General features: G+C 39.7%; 1 protein-coding gene across 3 annotated transcripts in view; it reads right to left on the reverse strand.

Annotated features, from left to right (window-relative positions):
• The window catches only part of rb1 (retinoblastoma 1), a 236,448-nt gene that overhangs the window by 167,512 nt on the left and 48,766 nt on the right, over nucleotides 1–20,170 (reverse strand). For all 3 annotated transcript variants that reach the window (XM_063051128.1, XM_063051130.1, XM_063051129.1), the window contains exons 7-11: nucleotides 18,617–18,727; nucleotides 14,844–14,992; nucleotides 7,360–7,437; nucleotides 5,621–5,730; nucleotides 4,823–4,900 (exon numbers count right to left, since the gene is read on the reverse strand). In XM_063051128.1, coding sequence (XP_062907198.1) covers nucleotides 4,823–4,900; nucleotides 5,621–5,730; nucleotides 7,360–7,437; nucleotides 14,844–14,992; nucleotides 18,617–18,727 — 526 coding nt within the window. The remainder of the gene's footprint in view (nucleotides 1–4,822; nucleotides 4,901–5,620; nucleotides 5,731–7,359; nucleotides 7,438–14,843; nucleotides 14,993–18,616; nucleotides 18,728–20,170) is intronic.

Raw genomic sequence — 20,170 nt, forward strand, 5'->3', positions numbered from 1 at the left:
AATGTGTCGTGACAGACTTATACACATCAGTAAAGTACCCCAGTGTTATAAACTCAGAACTGTGCCCAGTAGTATCATATTTTGTTTATAGTGATAAATCAAAAACCAACAGTAAAATACACTTGATTGGAGCTGAAAATGGGCCAGCACAGAAGACTGGATAAGGCACTTTATCTATAATGCCTCTGACTCTCCTCTCTGGGTGTCTAACGCCGGGCCCAGACACAAGTCAAATTCTACCAACAAGTGTGTGGGTAACCTGAAGCTTAAACAAAGAGTAACAACAAATTGAAACCAAAATTGCCTTGGTGGCAGAAAGTAAATGATAATATTGACATGAGCATTTGTGACTGGTGGGCTTTAACTAATTTCACGGGGCTCAGTACTTAGTAGAGGCAGAAATCTTCATGGTATTTAGAAAGTATTCAGATGTGTACGAAGAGCTTAGATCTATAGAGTTATGCGCTAAATGCTAGATGATTGGATGCATCTGGTAGGTTTCCTTTTGACCAACATCACCATGATGCTTCCTCCTCTGTTGTGAATTTTCTATGATTCTTAGGTCTTCAGCTAATGCCTTCATTGCACTCCTCCGTGTTCCCCCTAAACCTGGAAACGTAGCTCTGTGGCCTGCATGTTGTATACAATGCTTTAGCTTCCAAAGCCATAACAGGTGGTGTATGAAGAGTGCTGTTGTTAACATCTATGAGTTCATATCCTACCAACTAGGGATTTTAAATTGTTATTTATCTAAAAAAAAAGAGAGACTCATTGATAATTACTCTAAAATGCTAACAGATGCCAATCTGGTTCACTTATCTAGTTCAGAATGGTTATAATTTCTCAGACCCACCAAAGATAGAAATGCTTAGCATCAATTCTAAACCATGAACATTATGAAATAGATCTACATTAGCAGAATTGCCCACAGACTAATTCACCAACAGCTTGACACAGTGATATTCACAGAAGCATATCTTATCGCCAACCTACTAAACTCTTTCAACTCAGTCACTGGCCAAATGCAACTCTATGCTATGACAGACCCACCAAAGATGGTGGTACAGGCAGAAGTGCTTCACATCAGTTCTAAACCCAAAGATGACTCACATATTAGATCCAAAAACCTAATTCCTACTTAAGCTAATGAATTATGTCGAACAACACTGAGAAGCAATATGGCAAAGGAACAGATGATACTCTTGGTGGGAGACTTCAATTTCCATCATCAGCGATGGTTTGGGTAACACCATACATAAATGAGTTTGGATACTTTACATTATCTATAATAATCTACGTGTTGCAGATATGTTGATCCATGACATGGACAGTAAACAAGACATTATGACACAGTTTGTTAAAGGCTATTCTTCGAATCAAGGACACATACAGTACTTGCCATGGGAGTTGATGCTATTCCATTAAATTTGAGGTGCTCAACCTTTTCACAATGCTGGGAAAAAGATTAAGATCTTGAATATTTAAGAGAATTTCAGTTTTATTTTTCTATAAGATGCTTCACATATCTTCTGAATGGCACTGAATACACTCAATGGCTACTTTATAGGTACCCCCGTACATCTGCTTGTTAATGCATATATCTAATAGGCACAACTCAGTGCATGAAAGCATGCAGACATAGTCAAAAGGTTCAGTTGTTGTTCAGACCAAACATCAGAATGGGGAAGAAATGTGATCTAAGTGACTTTAACAATGGAATGATTGTTGGTGCCAGATAGGGTGGTTTGAGTATCTCAGAAACTGCTGATCTCCTGGGATTTTCACACACAACAATCCCAAGGAAACAAAAACCACCAATGAGTGGCATTTCTGTGTACAAAAATATCTTGTTAATGAAAGAGATCAAAGGAGAATGGCCAGAGTGATTCAAGCTGACAGAAATGTGACAGTAACTCAAATAACAACAGTGTTACAACAGTGGTGTGCAGAAGGATAACATGTAAAACCTTGAAGTGGATGGGCTACAGCAACAGAAGACCACAAACATACATTTAGTGGCCACTTTATTAGGTTCTGGAGGTACCTAATAAAGTGGCCACTGAGTGTACATCCTATATTTTTCAATAAAAAAAGGTGCCAGTTCACAAGGTTCATAAGAACATGAAAACAGTACCTGAAACCTAATATGCCCCCCATACTTATGAGAGAAATGCAGAAGGATATTTTTGTTATTAATTTGAAGAGTTTGCTGAAACCGTAACTGAATATAAAGATTCAAGAACAGCTACTTCCCTTCAATCATTTGGTTCTTGAGCCCTCTGGAGGGGGAAAAAACTCTAATCACTACAGTTCACCAGTACTATGACCTTTTTCCCCACTAAAATGGGGTTTATTTTTGGTCTAGTTGTATTCTTTCCAATAAAAAATGTGTATAACTTGTGAACATAAGAAAATCTGCAGATGCTGGAAATTCAAGCAATGGCCACAAAATGCTGGTGAAATTGCTGTCTGCTGCGTTCCACCAGCATCTTGTGTGTGTTGTATAACTTGTGTTTATGTTTTTCTTGTGAATTCTGCTCCTTTGGTACTATGTGCCTGAGGTGCTGTTGCAAGTAAGATTTTCATTGCAACTGCCCTGGAGTTCCTTGATCTGCGGTTATCTACAATTCAGTGCTGTTCAGAGTCAATTTTGATTTAACTTCAGTGACTTTTTGATTGAACGATATGTGTATGACGTCACATGCTCTATTTAACAGGAAGAATTTCAGGAAGACCCCACCCAGGAAGAATTTCCAGTCAAACTTGGTTTTTGGGGATGGAAAGGGGTGTAAAATTAGCTGTGAAGAAGTATTTGAATACTATAAATTGAAATACATAATAATCTTAAAAACCATAAAATACAATTCATATATACTTAATATAATTTACAGTTTTTTAAATTATGTATTGCAATGCACTGCTGCTGCGTAACAACAAATTTCATGACATATGCTGGTGATATTAAACCTGATTCTGCATTCATGTAAATATGCATATGACAATAAACTTGACTTTGATTCTGAAGATTTGGATTTAAAATGATGGGTAGCCGCAAAATATGAAGCTGTCACCAACAGGGTGGTATTGTGGACTAAGTCCACCTTAAGGTGTAATGCTACAGTAACTTAATAGACTAACAGGCAGCATCTTAACGAAAGTACCAATTTATAGTATTCAAATACTTCTCCCTCAATCAAAAAGTCACTGAAGTTAAATCAAAATTGACCCTGAAAAACACTAATACACCGCAGATCAAGGAACCCCACGACACACTCTATTAAAACACAGAAGGAAATAAGGGAGTCTTTATATAACTAACTTATATAGTTATGTATTTAAAATTATTTATAAATTATTTCCTGTTTTCAACTCTCTAATTCATTGTATTTTACTGATCATAGTGGGAGATTTCAATATTAAACTTAGAAAAAGCAACAATGAGAATCAAGCCACATTGTGAAGTTTGTGTCTTTCAGAGAAAGTACAACAAAGTGAAATAAAAAACCTTGAGGTTAAAATAAAAAGACCCTAAAGTGTTGCAACAATCTATACTTTGATGTCAGTTTAAACAGAGAATGTGCTTTACAGGAAGTGACTACCACTAACCGCATTGCAACTGCTGCTCTCCATGCTAACTTGATCATTTAAATTATCTGAAACTGGTCATATAAACAACTCGTCCTCCAAATATTCTAGCAATATACTCTTGACAGTTAGCCATTATATAATGCTAATATGTCAACTCCCAACACAATTTTCAATTTTCTTGCTTTCTTCAACTGAAATCAAAGTACTTTCCTTTGCTATTGAAATGCAATGAATATAAAGCTAATCCCTATATTTAAACACCATTACTACTGACATGAATAAACCACAAACTAAAATGATAAATCTGTCATTCTGAGAGCAAGCATGTGACTTCAATAATTGTCTATTAGAAACTGGCAGTGGCAAAGCTGGTAGAGCCAATGCCTCACAATTCCTGTGATTTGTTACAGAGAAAATTAAAGGGGAATTGGCATTGCACTATGAGCTCACATAGACTTGATGAGACAAGTGGAGTCCTTCCATGTCAGATGGAAATATAGACAAGTTGTTACAGTTACTGCTTGTTCTTACTAATTCTTGGAGATTAATAGCTTATATTAACATTACCTAATATGACATTTTCCTTAAATGTTCTGTGGAGTTATGCAATTGCAGAGTCGCTCTGCATGCATCAAATTTACAAATATACTGTTTAATTAACACCAACTCATAATTCATCTTCAAAGGCTTCTTCTTCTGAGCCAATTAGCTTCCTATCACATTAAGAAGTTTGTAACAATCAAATTCCTCAACATATTGCCAAGCAGTTCCAGTTTGCCTCTGATCAGCAACCTTTCCAAGTCATCAGCTGCATATGCTACACCATGACCCTCTTTGTTGTTTAGGACAGAACAAAAACCTTATGACAAAATGGCTGGGATCTGACATCAAGAACTAACCAGTGCTTTACCACGATCTTTTCCTTGTCTGCCTGAATTCAACCTATCACGTCATTTGAAATTGCTTCTTAACATTTTGGGTTGGGCAATGCTTTTTTAAAAATCTAGATTCCAGTAGCACTGCAGTCAAACCAGGATACAAATTGTGAATGATTAAATTCAATAGTGGTCTTGGTAAGTTATGCCTGATCACATGGAAGTAAATACATAAACAATTTCTAACCATACTGTAGATCATGGCACATTGGAAAATCAAGCTGTTTGTCAAGGAAAAAAAACTACTATATGATACTCAACATGTATTGTAAAAAAAAACCAGTAGAAACAATCTGTACCTAACAGGTGTCTGCGGAGGAAGAACTGCATGACCATCTTCAGTATGAGGCTTCCTCGGAGTTCTTTCGCGATTACATCTATACAGAGAGGGTTCAATCAAGAATTTTTAAATTAACTTTTATGCAAGTTATTCAGTGAAACAGAGTGCTCTGCAAAATTATTTATCTACTCCAATGATCAAATAAAGCCAAATTATTCAGGACAATTGTTTTCAGTTTTTTTTTGTTACAAAGCCAAAAGCAAAATATTTCTATCAGAGAATTTGCTTGCACGGTCAACACAAAGTAAAATATAAATATTTTAAGTTTTAACATGGATAGGAGTATTCTCTTTTCCTTCTCAGAAGTGTTTAATTCACCATACAATAAAATGTTCAAAAGTTAAATGTTACAAATTTACATTGCACATCAAAAACCAATTAGGTCAGAAACAGGATATACTGTCAAACTAGTAAGTTGGGACTACCCTGATGTAACACTGGATGCTGCCACTGATTATGCAATTCGGATGGATAGACAGTCACCAAATCCTCTAATAGCAGTAGCTCATTAAAGTAGATACTAAACAGACACCAAAGCTTGTTTTGCAATTCCGTTTGCTAAAGAGAAACTTAATTAGTCTATCTTGCGGCTCATCATATTTTTACATCTTCAGCTCAGTAAATAGAGATGAGAACAAGCAATTTAATCAGATTATGCAATAATATTAGGGGGGGGATTTAAAAGGGTATTGTGGGAGGGTAGGACAAAGAATGTTAAACATTATAACATGCATAATTACATACTTAACATTATTACCTTTCTTCTGGGTCCATCTGCAGAGTTCTGTCACACTCAAGAAATAATCTTCCATCAAAATCCTTATTCTGCAAGTAAAGCTCTTCATATTGTCTTGAAAGTGTCTCAAGCTAAACAAGCATAGTAACACAATACAAAAACCACCAAAATGTTAGGTATCCAATTTGAAAACTTGGTGTATAACATCATTACAGCAATACATAATGTAGAAAAAACACACAGCTATCACAGCAGGGAACTGACAAAGCAGTGGCACCAATCAAATTGTTCTAATAACTTGGCATGTACAATATTTTTTGAAATACTACAAACATGCAGTCATATTTTCATATTTTGAGCTATTTACTATATGGCACAGTTTTGAAGAGTTCCGAGATCAGCAAACCACTGCAAAATATTTAGTCTCTATACTGCTCTTGTAACATGACTGGCCCAGCTGAATGCCTGGCCTTTGATACACAAACCCTGTATTCAGGACGTTTATGGTGCTTGGTCACTGCACGTTAAAGTCAGATATCTGTGCTTGCCTGACTTGAAACATCCAACACCTGACACTTAAAAATGACCAAATGCATCATGCTACATGCAGCTTAAATCTAGACGTTATTCACACCTCACTAGAAACCAACAGTTCATTTCAATTACAGGAATTACAAATGTAACTGAACACTAAAATAATTATCAAACAATATGAGAGGGTAAGAATGGCCCTCTAAAAGCATTTCAGGATGTATATTGTATATATTTCTCTGACATTAAATTGAACTTTTGAACCTATAATGAGCCAACCTATAATTAGGCTCTATAATGAGTCAGCCTATGGCCAGGGAAGTGATGACCCATCTTGTTAGACTGTTCGAAGCAACTTATTTTTTATTCTTTCTTACTTCTCTTCTTAATATTTGTATATCTGTGCACTTGTAATGCTCCCGTGAGACTGCAATTTTCTTTGGGATCAGTAAATCATCTATCTATCTATCTTATCCCTGAATGTGGCCTAAGTGCTACACCTGCCCAAACACCGTCGCGCTCACCTCCATTCTGGGCCCTAAACAGTCGTTCCAGGTGAGGCAACACTTCATCTGCGAATCTGCTGGGGTCATCTATTGTGCCTGGTGCTCCCGATGCGGCCTCCTCTATAATAGTGAAAACGGGAAACCACTCCATTCGCCAAAAGCAGAAGTTGCTAGTGGAATTTTAATTCTGATTCCCAATGCCATTCCAACATGTTGGTCTATGCCCTCCTCTACTGCCATGAGGCCACTCTCAGAGTGGAGAAGCAACACCTTAAGCCCCCAACCTGACGACATGAGTATCAATTTCTCCTTCTGGCATTTTTCCCCTCACCCTCCCTCTTCTATTCTCCACTCTAGCCTCTTACCTCTTCTCACCTGTCTATCACCTCCCCGTAGGTCCCCTCCTCCTCCTCCTCCTACCCTTCTCCTATGGTCCACCTTCCTCGCTTATCAGATTCCTTCCTCTCCATCCCTTTACTCTTCCACCCTCCTGGCTTCACCTATCACTTTCTAGCTATCTTTCTTCCCCTCCCCCCCACCTTTTGATTCTGGTGTCTTCCCCTTCCTTTCCAGTCCTGGAGATGGGTCTCAGCCAGAAGTATCGATTGTTTGTTCATTTCCATAGATGCTATCTGACCAGCTGAGTTCCTCAAGCATTTTGTGTGTAATGCTTTGGATTTCCAGCACTTGCAGAATTTCTCATGTTTATACATTTATGCTTACCTCAGGGAATTCGGTACAAGATGATATTTTAATGTTATTCAAAAAAGGAAGAAAGCTCTTCAAATAAATATTTTTCACCTAGAAAATAGAAACAAGAAAAAAAATCAAATCATTAAATTCATGACAAAAAGGATATCAACAGTAAGCCAAGGACAATTATTTCACTTCTCCCATCACAGGATGAAACTCACCACTTGCTCCCTTTGTCAAGTAATCACATCCAATGTAAACCTAACCCTGTACGATATACTGCCATAATATCAAAGTTGATTGATTCTGTCAGTGTTCGAGGGATAAATGGAGTTTACTATGAGCAGATGGATGTTTTGAACTTTGATTCTATTAACATCTTTAAGCAAGTTATTAATAAAATTTTGTTATGTACTTTGTCATTTAAATGCAACATCCAAGTCACTTCTACATAAAACCTGAAATGATAATGCACCTGTCATCAACACTACAAAAGGGTAATGATATCAGGAAAGCACATATCACATATCTATTTATTACATTCAATTTTCAACCAACCTACAATGAGCTGATGCAAATCAGGAAAAAAATTATTAGTTTAAATAACTATTGACTATCATTCCAGTATTTGATTGTCTGTCTTTGAGGTACATAAATAATACAAATGCTCTCAAAATAAAACAAAAGCATAAAGAAGAAATAAATGTGCCTCACTCCCAATTCTTTCACAGAAGCTGAAAAGGGCACTTAAGTATGAAAAATAATTACTTTATAAGAATAAAAAGACAATGCTGGTATGTCAGGCAACATCTATTGTTGTTACTTATTTTTGCTATTTCTGTAGCATTTGACCGTTCTTTTTAAAATGAGGCCAAGATGCTGGCTCGATGCTCAACCCAGCATGGATGGAAAGCGTGTAAGCAGCCAGCCAGATTCGAACTCGGGACCACTTGTCTCAAAGCCCAACGCTGATACCACTACACCCCCAGATCTATTGAGAGAGACATTAATTTTTTTATGTCGATGATCTTTACTTTTTAATTTGTAAGAGATGTTGCAGCTATAAACATAGATGTGAGAGTCAAAAATTATTTTTGTTATGCAAATTCAACATAGCATATAGTTGGAGGACAATATTCTTTTATCATAAAATTGGTCAGCTCCATCATGGGTACTAGCCTCTGTAGCATCCAAGACATCTTCAAGGAGCGGTGTCTCAGAACACTGGCTTCCATTATCAAGGACTCCCAACACCCAGGACATGCCGTCTTCTCACTGTTACCATTGGGAAGGAGGTACAGAAGCCTGAAGGCACACACTCAGCAATTCAGGAACTGCTTCTTCCCCTCTGCCATCCGATTTCTGAATGGACATTGAACCCATGAACACCACCTCATCACTTTTTAAAAAATTTGTTTTTGCACTACTTATTTTAATTTAACTATTTAATATTCATATAAATAATTACTGTAATTCAGGTTTTTTCTATTGTATCGCATTGTACTGCTGCAGCAAAATTAACAAATTTCACAACATATGCCGATGATATTAAACCCGACTCTGATTCATTTATACAGAGACAAAATTATACCAAAAATTTAAATAAGTAACAGCTCTGGAGCGAAGAACACAAGAACCAACCTGAACAGACATAGAACATAGAAGAACAACAAAGCCAATATTTGGCCCATAAGTCTTTGCCAACCATTATGCCAAATTACACTACACCTGTCTGCCTACAAATAATCCATATCTCTCCATTCCTTGTATGTTCACATACCCATCTGAATGCCTCAAACATCAGCATGACATCCACTTCCACCACCAGCCCCCGCCAGTACGTTCGGGCACCTCCCACTCTGTTTAATACAATTATACCCTCAATTCAAACCAACAAGCTCCAAAACAGGGCCTCTGCACCTCTATCTGCAACTAAATCCTTGACTTCTTCACTGGGAGACTACAGTCTGTACAGATCAGGAAAAACATCTCATCACTGACTGTCAACCCTGGTACACCTCAAGGATGCATGCTTAGCCCACTGCTCTACTTACTTTGCATCCATGACTGTGTGGCTAGGCACAGTTCAAACACCATCCATAAATTTGCTGATGGAACAACCATTGTTGGCAGAATTCCAGATATTGACAAGGTGGTGTACAGGAGTGAGAGATCAGCTGGTTGAGTGGTGTCACAGCAACAACCTTGCACTTAACGTCAGTAAGACCAAGGAATTGACTGTGGACTTCAGGAAGGGGAAGCTGAGTAAACACTCACCAGTCCTCATTGAGGGATCGGAAGTGGAGAGATTGAGGAGTTTTAAGTACTTGGGTGTCAATCTTCGAGGATCTATTACAAAGTACGACAGCAGCTAAATTTCATTAGGAGCTTGAGGAGATTTGGTATCTCACCAAAAACTCTTACAAATTTTTAGAGGTGTACCATGGAGAGCATTCTAACTGGTTGCATCACTGTCTGGTATGGAGGGGACACTGCACAGGATTGTAAAAAGCTGCAGAAAGTTATAAACTCAGCCAGCTCCATCATGGGCACCAGCATCCAGGACACCTTCGAAAGGTTATGCCTCAAAAGTTGGCATCCATCATTAAGGACTCCCATCAACTAGGACACGCCCACTTCTCAATGCTACAATCAAGAAAGAGGTACAAGACCCTGAAGACACACTCAATGTTTCAGGAACAGCTTCCTCCTCTCTGCCATCAGGTTTCTGAATGGACAATGAACCTATGGACACTACCTCAGTACTTTTTTTCTCTTTTTGCTCTACTTATTCAATTAATTTTTTATATATACTTATTGTAATTTACAGTTTTTATTATGTATTGCAATGTACTGCTGCCGCAAAACAAATTTCACGACATACGCCAGTGATATTAACTCTGATTCTGATAGTGTAAAAGAAAAACTTACCCTGTTCATCTCCTTGAAACATTCCACCCTCACATTAAAGCTGCATCCTCTATTACGCAACAGCTCTACCCTAGGAAAAAGACAATCTACCCAATCTATGCCCCTCATAACCTCCAAATCTCCCTGCATCCTCTGATGCTACAGAAAACAATCCAAATTTGCCAAATCTGTTCTTATTGCTAAATACTCTTTAATTCAGCCAGCATCCTGATGAACCTCTGCTGCACAGAAGTATCCACATCATTCCTGCAAATAGGGCAATCGCAACTGTACACAATACTCCAAACCCTGCCTCATCCTGCAATGCGGCAGGGAGTTCAGAAGCCTAATGATGCGAGGGCAGAAGCTGTTTCCCATCCTGACTGTTCTTGTCTTTATGCATCGGAGTCTCCTGCCTGATGGTTGAATATCAAAAAGGATGCTGAATGGATTGATGGGATCCTTTATAATACTAAAGGCCCTGAGTATGCTGTGCTGATGATAAATATCCCCAGTGGATGGTAGGGAGACCCCTCTGACCATCTCGGCTGTTCTCACAATCCTTTGTAGGGACTTCTGGTCCGACACTCTGCTGCTCCTGTACCAAATGGAGATACAGCTTATATTCTTCCCTTTATGGTCTTACTCTCTCCCTAACTACCCTATAGCTTTTAATGTATATACAAAATGTCTTTCAGCAGATTAAGATGGGAATGTTTTGCGAACTTGGAACTCTAAGCAGAAAGATAATAATAAATTTGAAATGTTAGCATCAATTGCCTTGAAAACAAATTTCATTTGTTCAGTATTTTAACCTTGACAAATTAATATATTTTATTTCATTATTGGAAAGAAAAATTATTGAAAATTTGGAGTGAGGAAAATTTACAGATTGAAGCAAAGAATTTCTGTTCTCCCTCTCAAAATGCAGATTTGGATTTCCATTCTTGGGAACGAATGCAAAGATATACATTTTGAAATGAAAGATTTCAGTAACAAGACTCCAAACAGACAAGGCATGGATAAATCTTTATTTCAGTAAACACTAAGCTTATTAGCTCTATACCAACACACATAAATGGCAATGCAAATGCATAGGGGCAATGGATTCATCCATTGTATCAGAAATTCATAAAATTAGAAGTCACTTGATGGCCACATTTATCCATTTGCAGGTTTGGATTCTGGGTGAAATGAATAGGGAACACTTGACTTCAACTGCATACTTAGTTTATGTGATGTTTGAATCCTAATACTAACATTTTGCCCACTCCCTTGACAAACCACAGGTTTTGCTTTCCTTTAGCATGGAAAAAAACTTGGATTTTCCATTCCAGATCTGGGCACTCCAGTGGTGCAGCAGTTCACGCAGTGCTATTACAGCTCGGATGTCCCAGAGTTCAGTTCCAGCGCCATCTGTAAGGAGTTTGTATGTTCTCCCTGTGAACACATGGGTTACCTCCACGTGCTCCAGTTTCTTTCCACAGTCCAAAGACGTACCAGTTATTGGTTAATTGGTTTGTAAATTGGCTTTAATTAGGCTATTGTTAAATAGGTGGGTTACTAGGCAGTGAGGCTTGTTGGGCCAGAAGGGCCAGTTCCCAACTTTATCTCGGAATAAAATAAAATAAAAATAAAAAATATATTAAAATTTTCATTATATTGTTCAGTGTGCTCATTGGGAAACACACAATCCAAATCTGAGCTGGTTCTTTCAAGACAAGTGAATACAGCCAGAGCAAGTGGATGATAAATGCAAGGTGCACTGACGTTGACACTTACACTGTTAATTTTAAACACAAGAGATTCTAGTGAACACAGCAACACACACAAAATGCTGGAGGAACCCAGCAGGTCAGGCGGCAGCTATGGAAATGGTAAACAGTCACTGTTCTGGGCTGAGACCCTTAAGCAGGGCTGGAAAAGTGGGAGGGGAAGGAAGACTACCTAGAAGGTAGATGAAGCAGGTAGGTGGGGAAGGTAAAGAGCTGGCGAAGGAGAAATCTGATAAGAGAGGAAAGTGGACTATGGAAGAAAGGGAAGAAGAGGGTGCACCAGAGGCTGGTGAGGAGAAGATGTAAGATGCCAGAGTGGGGAATAGAAGAACAAAGGGAAAGGAAAAACAAATTACTGGAAGAAGAAATTGATGTTCATGCCATCAGGTTGGAGGCTACCAAGACGGAATATGAGGTATTCTCCTCCAGCCTGAGAGTGGCCTATTATTGGCAAAAGAGGAGGCCATGGACTGACATGTCGGAATGGGAATGGGGATAGAAATTAAATGGTTGGCCACCGGGTCATTCCACTCTTGGCAGTTGGAGCAAAGGAGCTTGACGAAGCAGTCCCCAGCAGTTTCACCAAAGTAGAGGCCACACCAGGAGCACCAGATACAGTAGATGACACTAACAGATTTGAAAAGGTGAAATGTTACCTCACTTGGAAGGACTGTTTGAGGCTCTAAATGGAGGCAAGGGAAGAGTTAAATGGGCATGTTAGTATTTTGGGAATTTGCAAGGGTACGTGCTGGAAAGAAGATTAGTATGGAGGGATGAAAGGTCAAGGGATTCATGAAGAGAGTGATCCCTGTGGAAAGCGAAAGAGTTGGGAAGAGGTAAAGATGTGTTTGGTGCTAGGATCCTGTTGAAGATGTTGGAAGTTGCAGAGAAATGATGTGTTGAAAGTAGAGGCTCATGGGGTGGTAGGTGAGGACAAGAGGAACTCTTATCCCTGTTAAGGTGGCGGGAAGACAGGTAAGTACAGATGCTTGGGAAATGAAGGAGATGCAGGTGAGAGCAGCATCAATGGTGGAGGAAGGGAAACCTTATTCTTTGAAGAAAGATAACATTTCTGATGTTCTGGAAAGGAAAGTCTTATCCTAGGAAAAGACGCGGTGGAAACTAAGGAACTGAGAAAAAGGAATAGCATTTTTACAGGAGACATGTTGTTAAGAGGTATAGTCAAGGTAGTCATGGTAATTGGTAGGTTTATAAAAGTTTGTCTCCAGAGATTGTCACTGAGAGATCAAGAAAGGGAGGGAGATGTCAGAAATGGACCAGGTGAATTTAAGGGCAGAGTGAAATTAGAAGCAAAGTTGATTAAATTGATGAGCTCAGCATGGGTGCATGAAGCCCCACCAATGCAGTCATCAATGTAGCACAGGAAGTGTTAGGGAGCATTAACATAGCCAAAAAGGCAGGCAAAGCCAGGGCCCATGTAGGTGCCCAAGGCTACCCCTCGAATCTGGAGAAGTGGGAGGAACCAAAGTAGGAATTACTGAGGGCAAGATCCAGGTCTGCCAGACAAGTGATGGAAGGGAACTGGTTGGATCTTTTATTGCGAAAGAAGCAGAGAGCTTTAAGGGCTTCTTATTGGAGGATAGAAGTGTATAAAGACTGGATATCAATGGTGAAAATGAGGTAGTCAGGCTCACTGAATTGAAAGTTGTTGAAGAGATAAGAGTATGTGAAGTGTCACAACTGAGGGTGGGAAGGGACTGACAAAGGGGGATAGAATGGAGTTGAGGTATGCAGACACAAGTTCAGTGAGAAGAAGCAGGCAGAGACAATGGGTCTACCCAGACAGTCAGGTTTGTTGAACTTGGGTAGGAAGTGAAAATAAGTTTGATGGCAGTGGATGGGAGTTCTCCAGTGTTGATGAGGTTAGTGATGGTGTCAAAAGACAATTTTCTGATTGCCCAGAGTGAGGTTCTTTTCAAGGAAGGGTCTAAGAGTTGCCGCCAGGCCTCAGCAAGGTAGAGGTCAGTCCACCTTTGTTTATGGGTTTGATAGCAAAGTTGCGGTTGGTGTGGAGAGAGTGAAGGACAGCATGTTCAGAGGCGGTAAGGTTTGAGGAGGAGTGAGGAGTGCTGAAGTTGAGCCAGTTGATGTTTCATTGTCAATTAGAAATGAAAAGGCAGAGAACCAGAGTGGGTATCCAAGAGGAGGAGGAGGGTTGGAGATTAGAGAAGGGCTCATTGGTATGCAATGGAGAATTCTTGCCAAAGAAGTGGTCTTGGAGACAGCGATGATGGAAGAAGAGCTCGGTGGGTATGAAACACACTGGGGTGTGGGCAAAGGGGGACAAAGGTAAGGGACTTGTTGAGGACAGAACACTCCATTTCAGAGATGGAAAGGTCAGAAGGAATGGATTCAAGCTGGGATCGAAAGGGGAAGGAGAGCTGGTGGTGTCAGAGGAGGAGAGAGGGTTGGGATGTTCAAGGAGGGTAGGAGGAAGAGGACTCAAGAGTTGATGGGTGAGACTTACAGACCCGGGGTTGGAGAGTGGTGGTATGATTTTCAATCTGTCATCTCCTCAGGATCAATCGGTCATTGCTTGAGCATTTTGGCTTCATGTACTTATCACTCTACATACATTATTAAACATGTTGCTGAGCATGTTAAAGTATGTGACCTTATGCATACTTCCATTAAAATGTATAGTTGCAATTGCATTAAATTAGTACTTTGGTTAAAAGAGGGCTTCTCAATAGATTTATTCAACATATCGGTACAAATCATTTTTCAGGTATATGCTAAATTTAAGACACTTCTGCTCATACTCTGTTTTCCATTTCACTCGCAATGATAAATGAAACTTCAACTTACTTCATCTGCATTGCATTCATTTTCACGGCAAAGTATTTCCAGGACTTTGGAGTCTACCTCAGTTGAATTGTTTGCCTGTATTGGTCTGTTGTGACTTCGTCTTGAAGTTCGTGATGAACTACTGGAACTTATACTATTCATCCCAACTCCTGTAAAATAAACAGATAGTCCCTTCACATATGCCATTAAAGGTCACCATTTCTGGGATTACAGGCTTCCTACTTGAGAATCGCTTTTGCAGACTGGACCTACAGTTTCAAAATAAGGGGGCAACCATTCAGGTCATAAATACGAAAAAAATACCCAAACAGCTAATGAATCTTTTGAATTCTGTACCCAAGAGTGCTGTGGATGCCCAGTCACCAAATATATTCCTTAGATTTTTAGATATTAAGGGAACTAATGATATGAGGTGGGTGAGTGCAATTTTTTTTTAAGTTTTGAAATGCTCCTTTATGCTAATTAGAAAAATTAACTTTCAGTTGATCTTCTAGCATTTCTATCATAGCTTCTTAAAAGTAATCCTCAATGCAACCAACTATCTTGCATCTCTTTTCATTAGACAAGGATCAAAAGGTTTAGGACCAGAAATGAAATATTTCTCAACATCTAGGCAAATCAACAAACGACATGCTTTAGCCTGTGAAAAACTGCTATATTAATCACCTTAACACAAGGAAATCTGCAGATGCTGGAATTTCAAGCAACACATAAAAATTGCTGGTGAACGCAGCAGGCCAGGCAGCATCTATAGGAAGAGGTACAGTCGATGTTTCGGGCCGAGACCCTTCATCAGGACTAACTGAAAGAAGAGCTAGTAAGAGATTTGAAAGTGGGAGGGGGAGGGGGAGATCCGAAATGATAGGAGAAGACAAGAGGGGGAGGGATGCAGCTAAGAGCTGTAAAGTGGATTGGCAAAAGGGATATGAGAGGATCATGGGACAGGAGGCCTAGGGAGAAAGAAGGGGGGAGGGGGGAAGCCCAGAGGATCGGCAAGGAGTATAGTGAGAGGGACAGAGGGAGAAAAAGGAGAGAGAAGAAGAAAAAATAATAAATAAATAAATAACAGATGGAGTCCGAAGGGGAGGTAGGGCATTAACTGAAGTTAGAGAAGCCAATGTTCATGCCATCAGGCTGGAGGCTACCCAGACGGAATATAAGGTGTGGTTCCTCCAATCTGAATGTGGCTTCATCTTGACAGTAGAGGAGACCGTGGATAGACATATCAGAATGGGAATGGGATGTGGAATTAAAATATGTTGCCACTGGGAGATCCTGCTTTCTCTAGGGGACAGAGCGTAGGTGTTCAGGGAAACAGTCTCCCAGCCTGCATCGGGTCTCGCCAATATATAAAAGGCCGCATCAGGAGAACCGGACGCAGTATATCACCCCTGTCGACTCACAGGTGAAGTGTCTCCTCACCTGGAAGGACTGTCTGGAGCCCTGAATGGTGGTGAGGGAGGAAGTGTAAGGGCATGTGTAGCACTTGTTCCACTTACAAGGATAAGTGTCGGGAGGGAGATCGGTGGAAAGGGATGGGGGGGGGAACGAATGGACAAGGGAGTCGCGTAGGGAGAGATCCCTGCGGAAAGCAGAGGTGGGGAGGGAAAGATGTGCTTAGTAGTGGGATCCCGTTGGAGGTGGTGGAAGTTACAGAGAATATGTTGGACCCGGAGGCTGGTGGGGTGGTAGGTGAGGACAAGGGGAACCCTATTCCTAGTGGGGTGGCGGGAGGATGGGGTGATATTAATCACCTCCTTTCATTGCGCTTTTTCTTTTAACATTTGATAAATGGCTGAAACATCCGAACAAATCTTGGAACAATCCTAGATGACTGGAATAATTTTAATACAGCTGGATGAGAGTCATGGTGTCTGGCAGAACTGCAGTCCCTTGTGGAGTTTTGGCAGCAGGAAACAATTCTGTTGTCCAACATCTCTGGGAAGGAAAAGCATATTGCCTAATAGAACAGAGTATGAGTCTGACTAATTAGTAGTCATACCGTCTACAGTATCAGCTGCAAGGAGAGTCACAGGCATCATCGACGAGACAGCAGTGATGTTTAACTTACTAGTAGATCTCAAGGAATATTAAATATGTTATTTGAACGAATTGGGTTTCTATCTCAAAGAGTTTAGGAAATAAAAAAGTCTCTATTATGACCAAAATATATATTAAGTAATAACCAATGACTATTTTCTTCCAATTTCTCACTCAGTGCACTCTTAGGATTACAATACGAATATTATCCAAAGCTGCAACAGCTACATAATTAAGCCCTTTTTCTCACTCAGCCTCTCAAAATGATTTCAATTAATAAAAACCTTTTGAAATCCATTTTAGCTTTTCTTCAAGTAATATTTAAAAAAAACAATTTCCTTTATTTGAACAAGCAGTATCTCCCAGTGGCCACCCATTTTAGTACCACTTTCCATTCCCATATGTCCATCCATGGCCTCTTCCACTATTGTGACGAGACCACATTTAGGTTGGAGGAACAACACCTTATTTGGGTAGTTTCCAACCTGATGATGTGAACATTGATTTCTCAAACTTCCAGTAATACCCCCTCCCCCCTTCTCCATTTCCCTCTCTCACCTTATCTCCTTGCCTGCCCATCGCCTCTCTCTGGTGCTCCTCCCCCCCTTTTCCTTTCTTCCATGGCCTTCTGTACCTTTCACCAATCAATGTCCTAGCTCTTTACTTCATCCCTCCCGCTCTGGGTTTCACCTATCACCTAGTGTTTCTCTCTCCCCTCTCCCCACCTTTTAACTCTACTCCTTGGCATTTTTTCTCCAGTCCTGCCAAAAGGTTTCGGCCCGAAACGTCGACTGTACTTTTTTCCATAGATGTTGCCTGGCCTGCTGAGTTCTTCCAACAATTAATGTGAACCTGATTTAATTCTGTTTCCAATATTATCACCAGCTTTAACAAATCCAATTACATCTTAAAGATCAATGATAGCTCTTGACAATTTTTGGTTTAAAAGTTACAAGAGAATTGTTTCTATAGTTCACATAAACTTTGTTCCTTGTCCCTCTTCTTCTAACACCACCTGCATTCCCTCCCACATCTCCGAAGATGATAGTTCTTGACAGCATACATTTCTACAACCATCGGGCACCCTCCGGTAAACCACATTCTAGTGAGAACATCTGGATACGGAATGCTCTCACCTGTTTATTTCAGAGATGTGAGAGCCTAACCAGACCTTCTCATGATTCATGCATTTTCACCAGCAGTTGGTAGACGATAATCTATAATGGCAACCATCTCTCTGGTACTGAGGTATGACTACTAATTAGTCAGAGACTATTCATACTCAATACTGTTAGGCAATGTGCTTTCCCTCCCCACAGATATTGGACAACAGAATCATTACATGCTGCCAAAACTTTACAAGTGACTGCAGTTCTGCCAGAATCTATAATTCTCACTCCAGTGGTATTAAAATCTAGGATCCTTTTTAAAATGTGTAACCAAAAAACATAGGAAAGATCTTTAAGACAAATCTGAGTAGAATTTTCATGAGTCATCAACTCAAATCACTCGACTGATGGTAAACATGGACGGGGCTCAGTTATTTGCTGTCAAAAAGATTCAAATATAATTTCAGTTATTACTTTTTGTAAAAATACAGAATCAATATACAACACCAGAGAAAACATGCAGCCATGATATTTTAGAAACAAATGAAATCTTTTTGAGTTATTAAGAGTAATTTATTTTAGAAAGAAATTTAATGACTCCCATTGCTAACTTTGAAAACTTACTATAAGGTTCCTTAATTGATTCAGCAGGCGAGATCTTAATAAAGTACTCCAAGACACAAAGTAACAACTGGAAAGAGAGCACAAGGTCATCTTCCATCTGTAGCAGTTTTCCTGAAATCAGAAAACAAATAATACCTAGCGAAATATTAAAGTGTGCTCAGTTCTATTTTGTTAAATTTGAGCTATAAATGAACATGCATAAAGCTAAAATAATCATATTGCTTTGCTTTACAGGAATCCAGAAACCAATTTTATTTCTTGTACATGCAAAACCTATTTCAAATTATTTTAATAAAACATTCATTTTGCAAGTTAAAAAGATATCTCAACAGAAATATTAACATGTACGGACAATTGTCTGTGGGCTTCAAATGTTATTTTATCAAAAAGAATGAAGTGCATAGGCAGGTTGCTGTTCACCTTACTAACTCAAAGACACACCCAGTAGTCATTCTTTAACCCAGCATTCATTTGAACAAGCTATGATTTTGGGAAGAAAGCCTGACGGTAGATGGAATTCAAGTTTTCCAGCATTTATATGAAACAAATTGGCTACAAGCCCTACTCCAAATAAAGTGAACGGACTGGGTGGTACGATGCCCCTTGGTGGCAGGAAACAGTATTTTACGCTGAAGTTTTCTGCACGAAAGAATGATAATCTTGTATCACTGACATGGAATAGGTTGTTTCCTGGCAGCAGTACAATATAAGCTGTAAAAATCATTAAAAGCTACTATAAATAAATACTGCAAAAGAGGAAGAGCAAATTAGTATTCATGGGTTCGTAGACCATTCTGAAATCTGACGGCAGAGGAGAAGAAGCTGTCCCTAAAACATTAAGAATGGGTCTTCAGGCTCCTGTACCTCCTCCCTCATGGTAGTAGGAAGGAGAGGGCATGTCCCGGATGATGAGGGTCCTTAACGGTTACCACCTTCTTGAGGGACCACCTTCTCAAACAAGAGAAAATCTGCAGATGCTGGAAATCCAAGCAACATACACAAAATGCTGGAGAAACTCAGCAGGCCAGGCAGCATCTATGGAAAAGAATACAGTTGACATTTTGGAGATGTCTTCACTGGTGGAAAAGGGCTGTAACAGTGGAGCTGGCTAGGTCTACAACCCTCTATCAAACCACACAGCTGTATAAATATGCAACAGCCTTCAGTGGCATCCCAAATCTCATCAAACTCGTAAAAAAGTTGAGATGCTGGCACGCTTTCTTCACAACTGCATTAATATGCTTAGCCAAGGACAAGTCCTCTGAGGTCCCCGGGAACTTCCAGACGTTTACCCTTTCCATCACTGACCCCTCAACTGTGGAGTGGTGTGTGCCTTCCCAACTTCCCCTTCCTGAAGTGCACAATCAATTCCTCGGTCTTGCTGATATTGACTGCAAATTGTTGTTGCTCTTGTACATCTCCTCGATATCTGAGATTCTGCCAACAACAATGTCATAGGCACATTTTTAAATGGCATTCAAGGTGTGCCCAGCCACACAGGTTCAAGTGCGGAGGGAGTAGAACAGTGGGCTAAGCACTCATCCTTGAGGTATG

This window comes from Mobula hypostoma, chromosome 6, assembly GCF_963921235.1.
Source record: "Mobula hypostoma chromosome 6, sMobHyp1.1, whole genome shotgun sequence".
NCBI lineage: Eukaryota > Metazoa > Chordata > Chondrichthyes > Myliobatiformes > Myliobatidae > Mobula > Mobula hypostoma.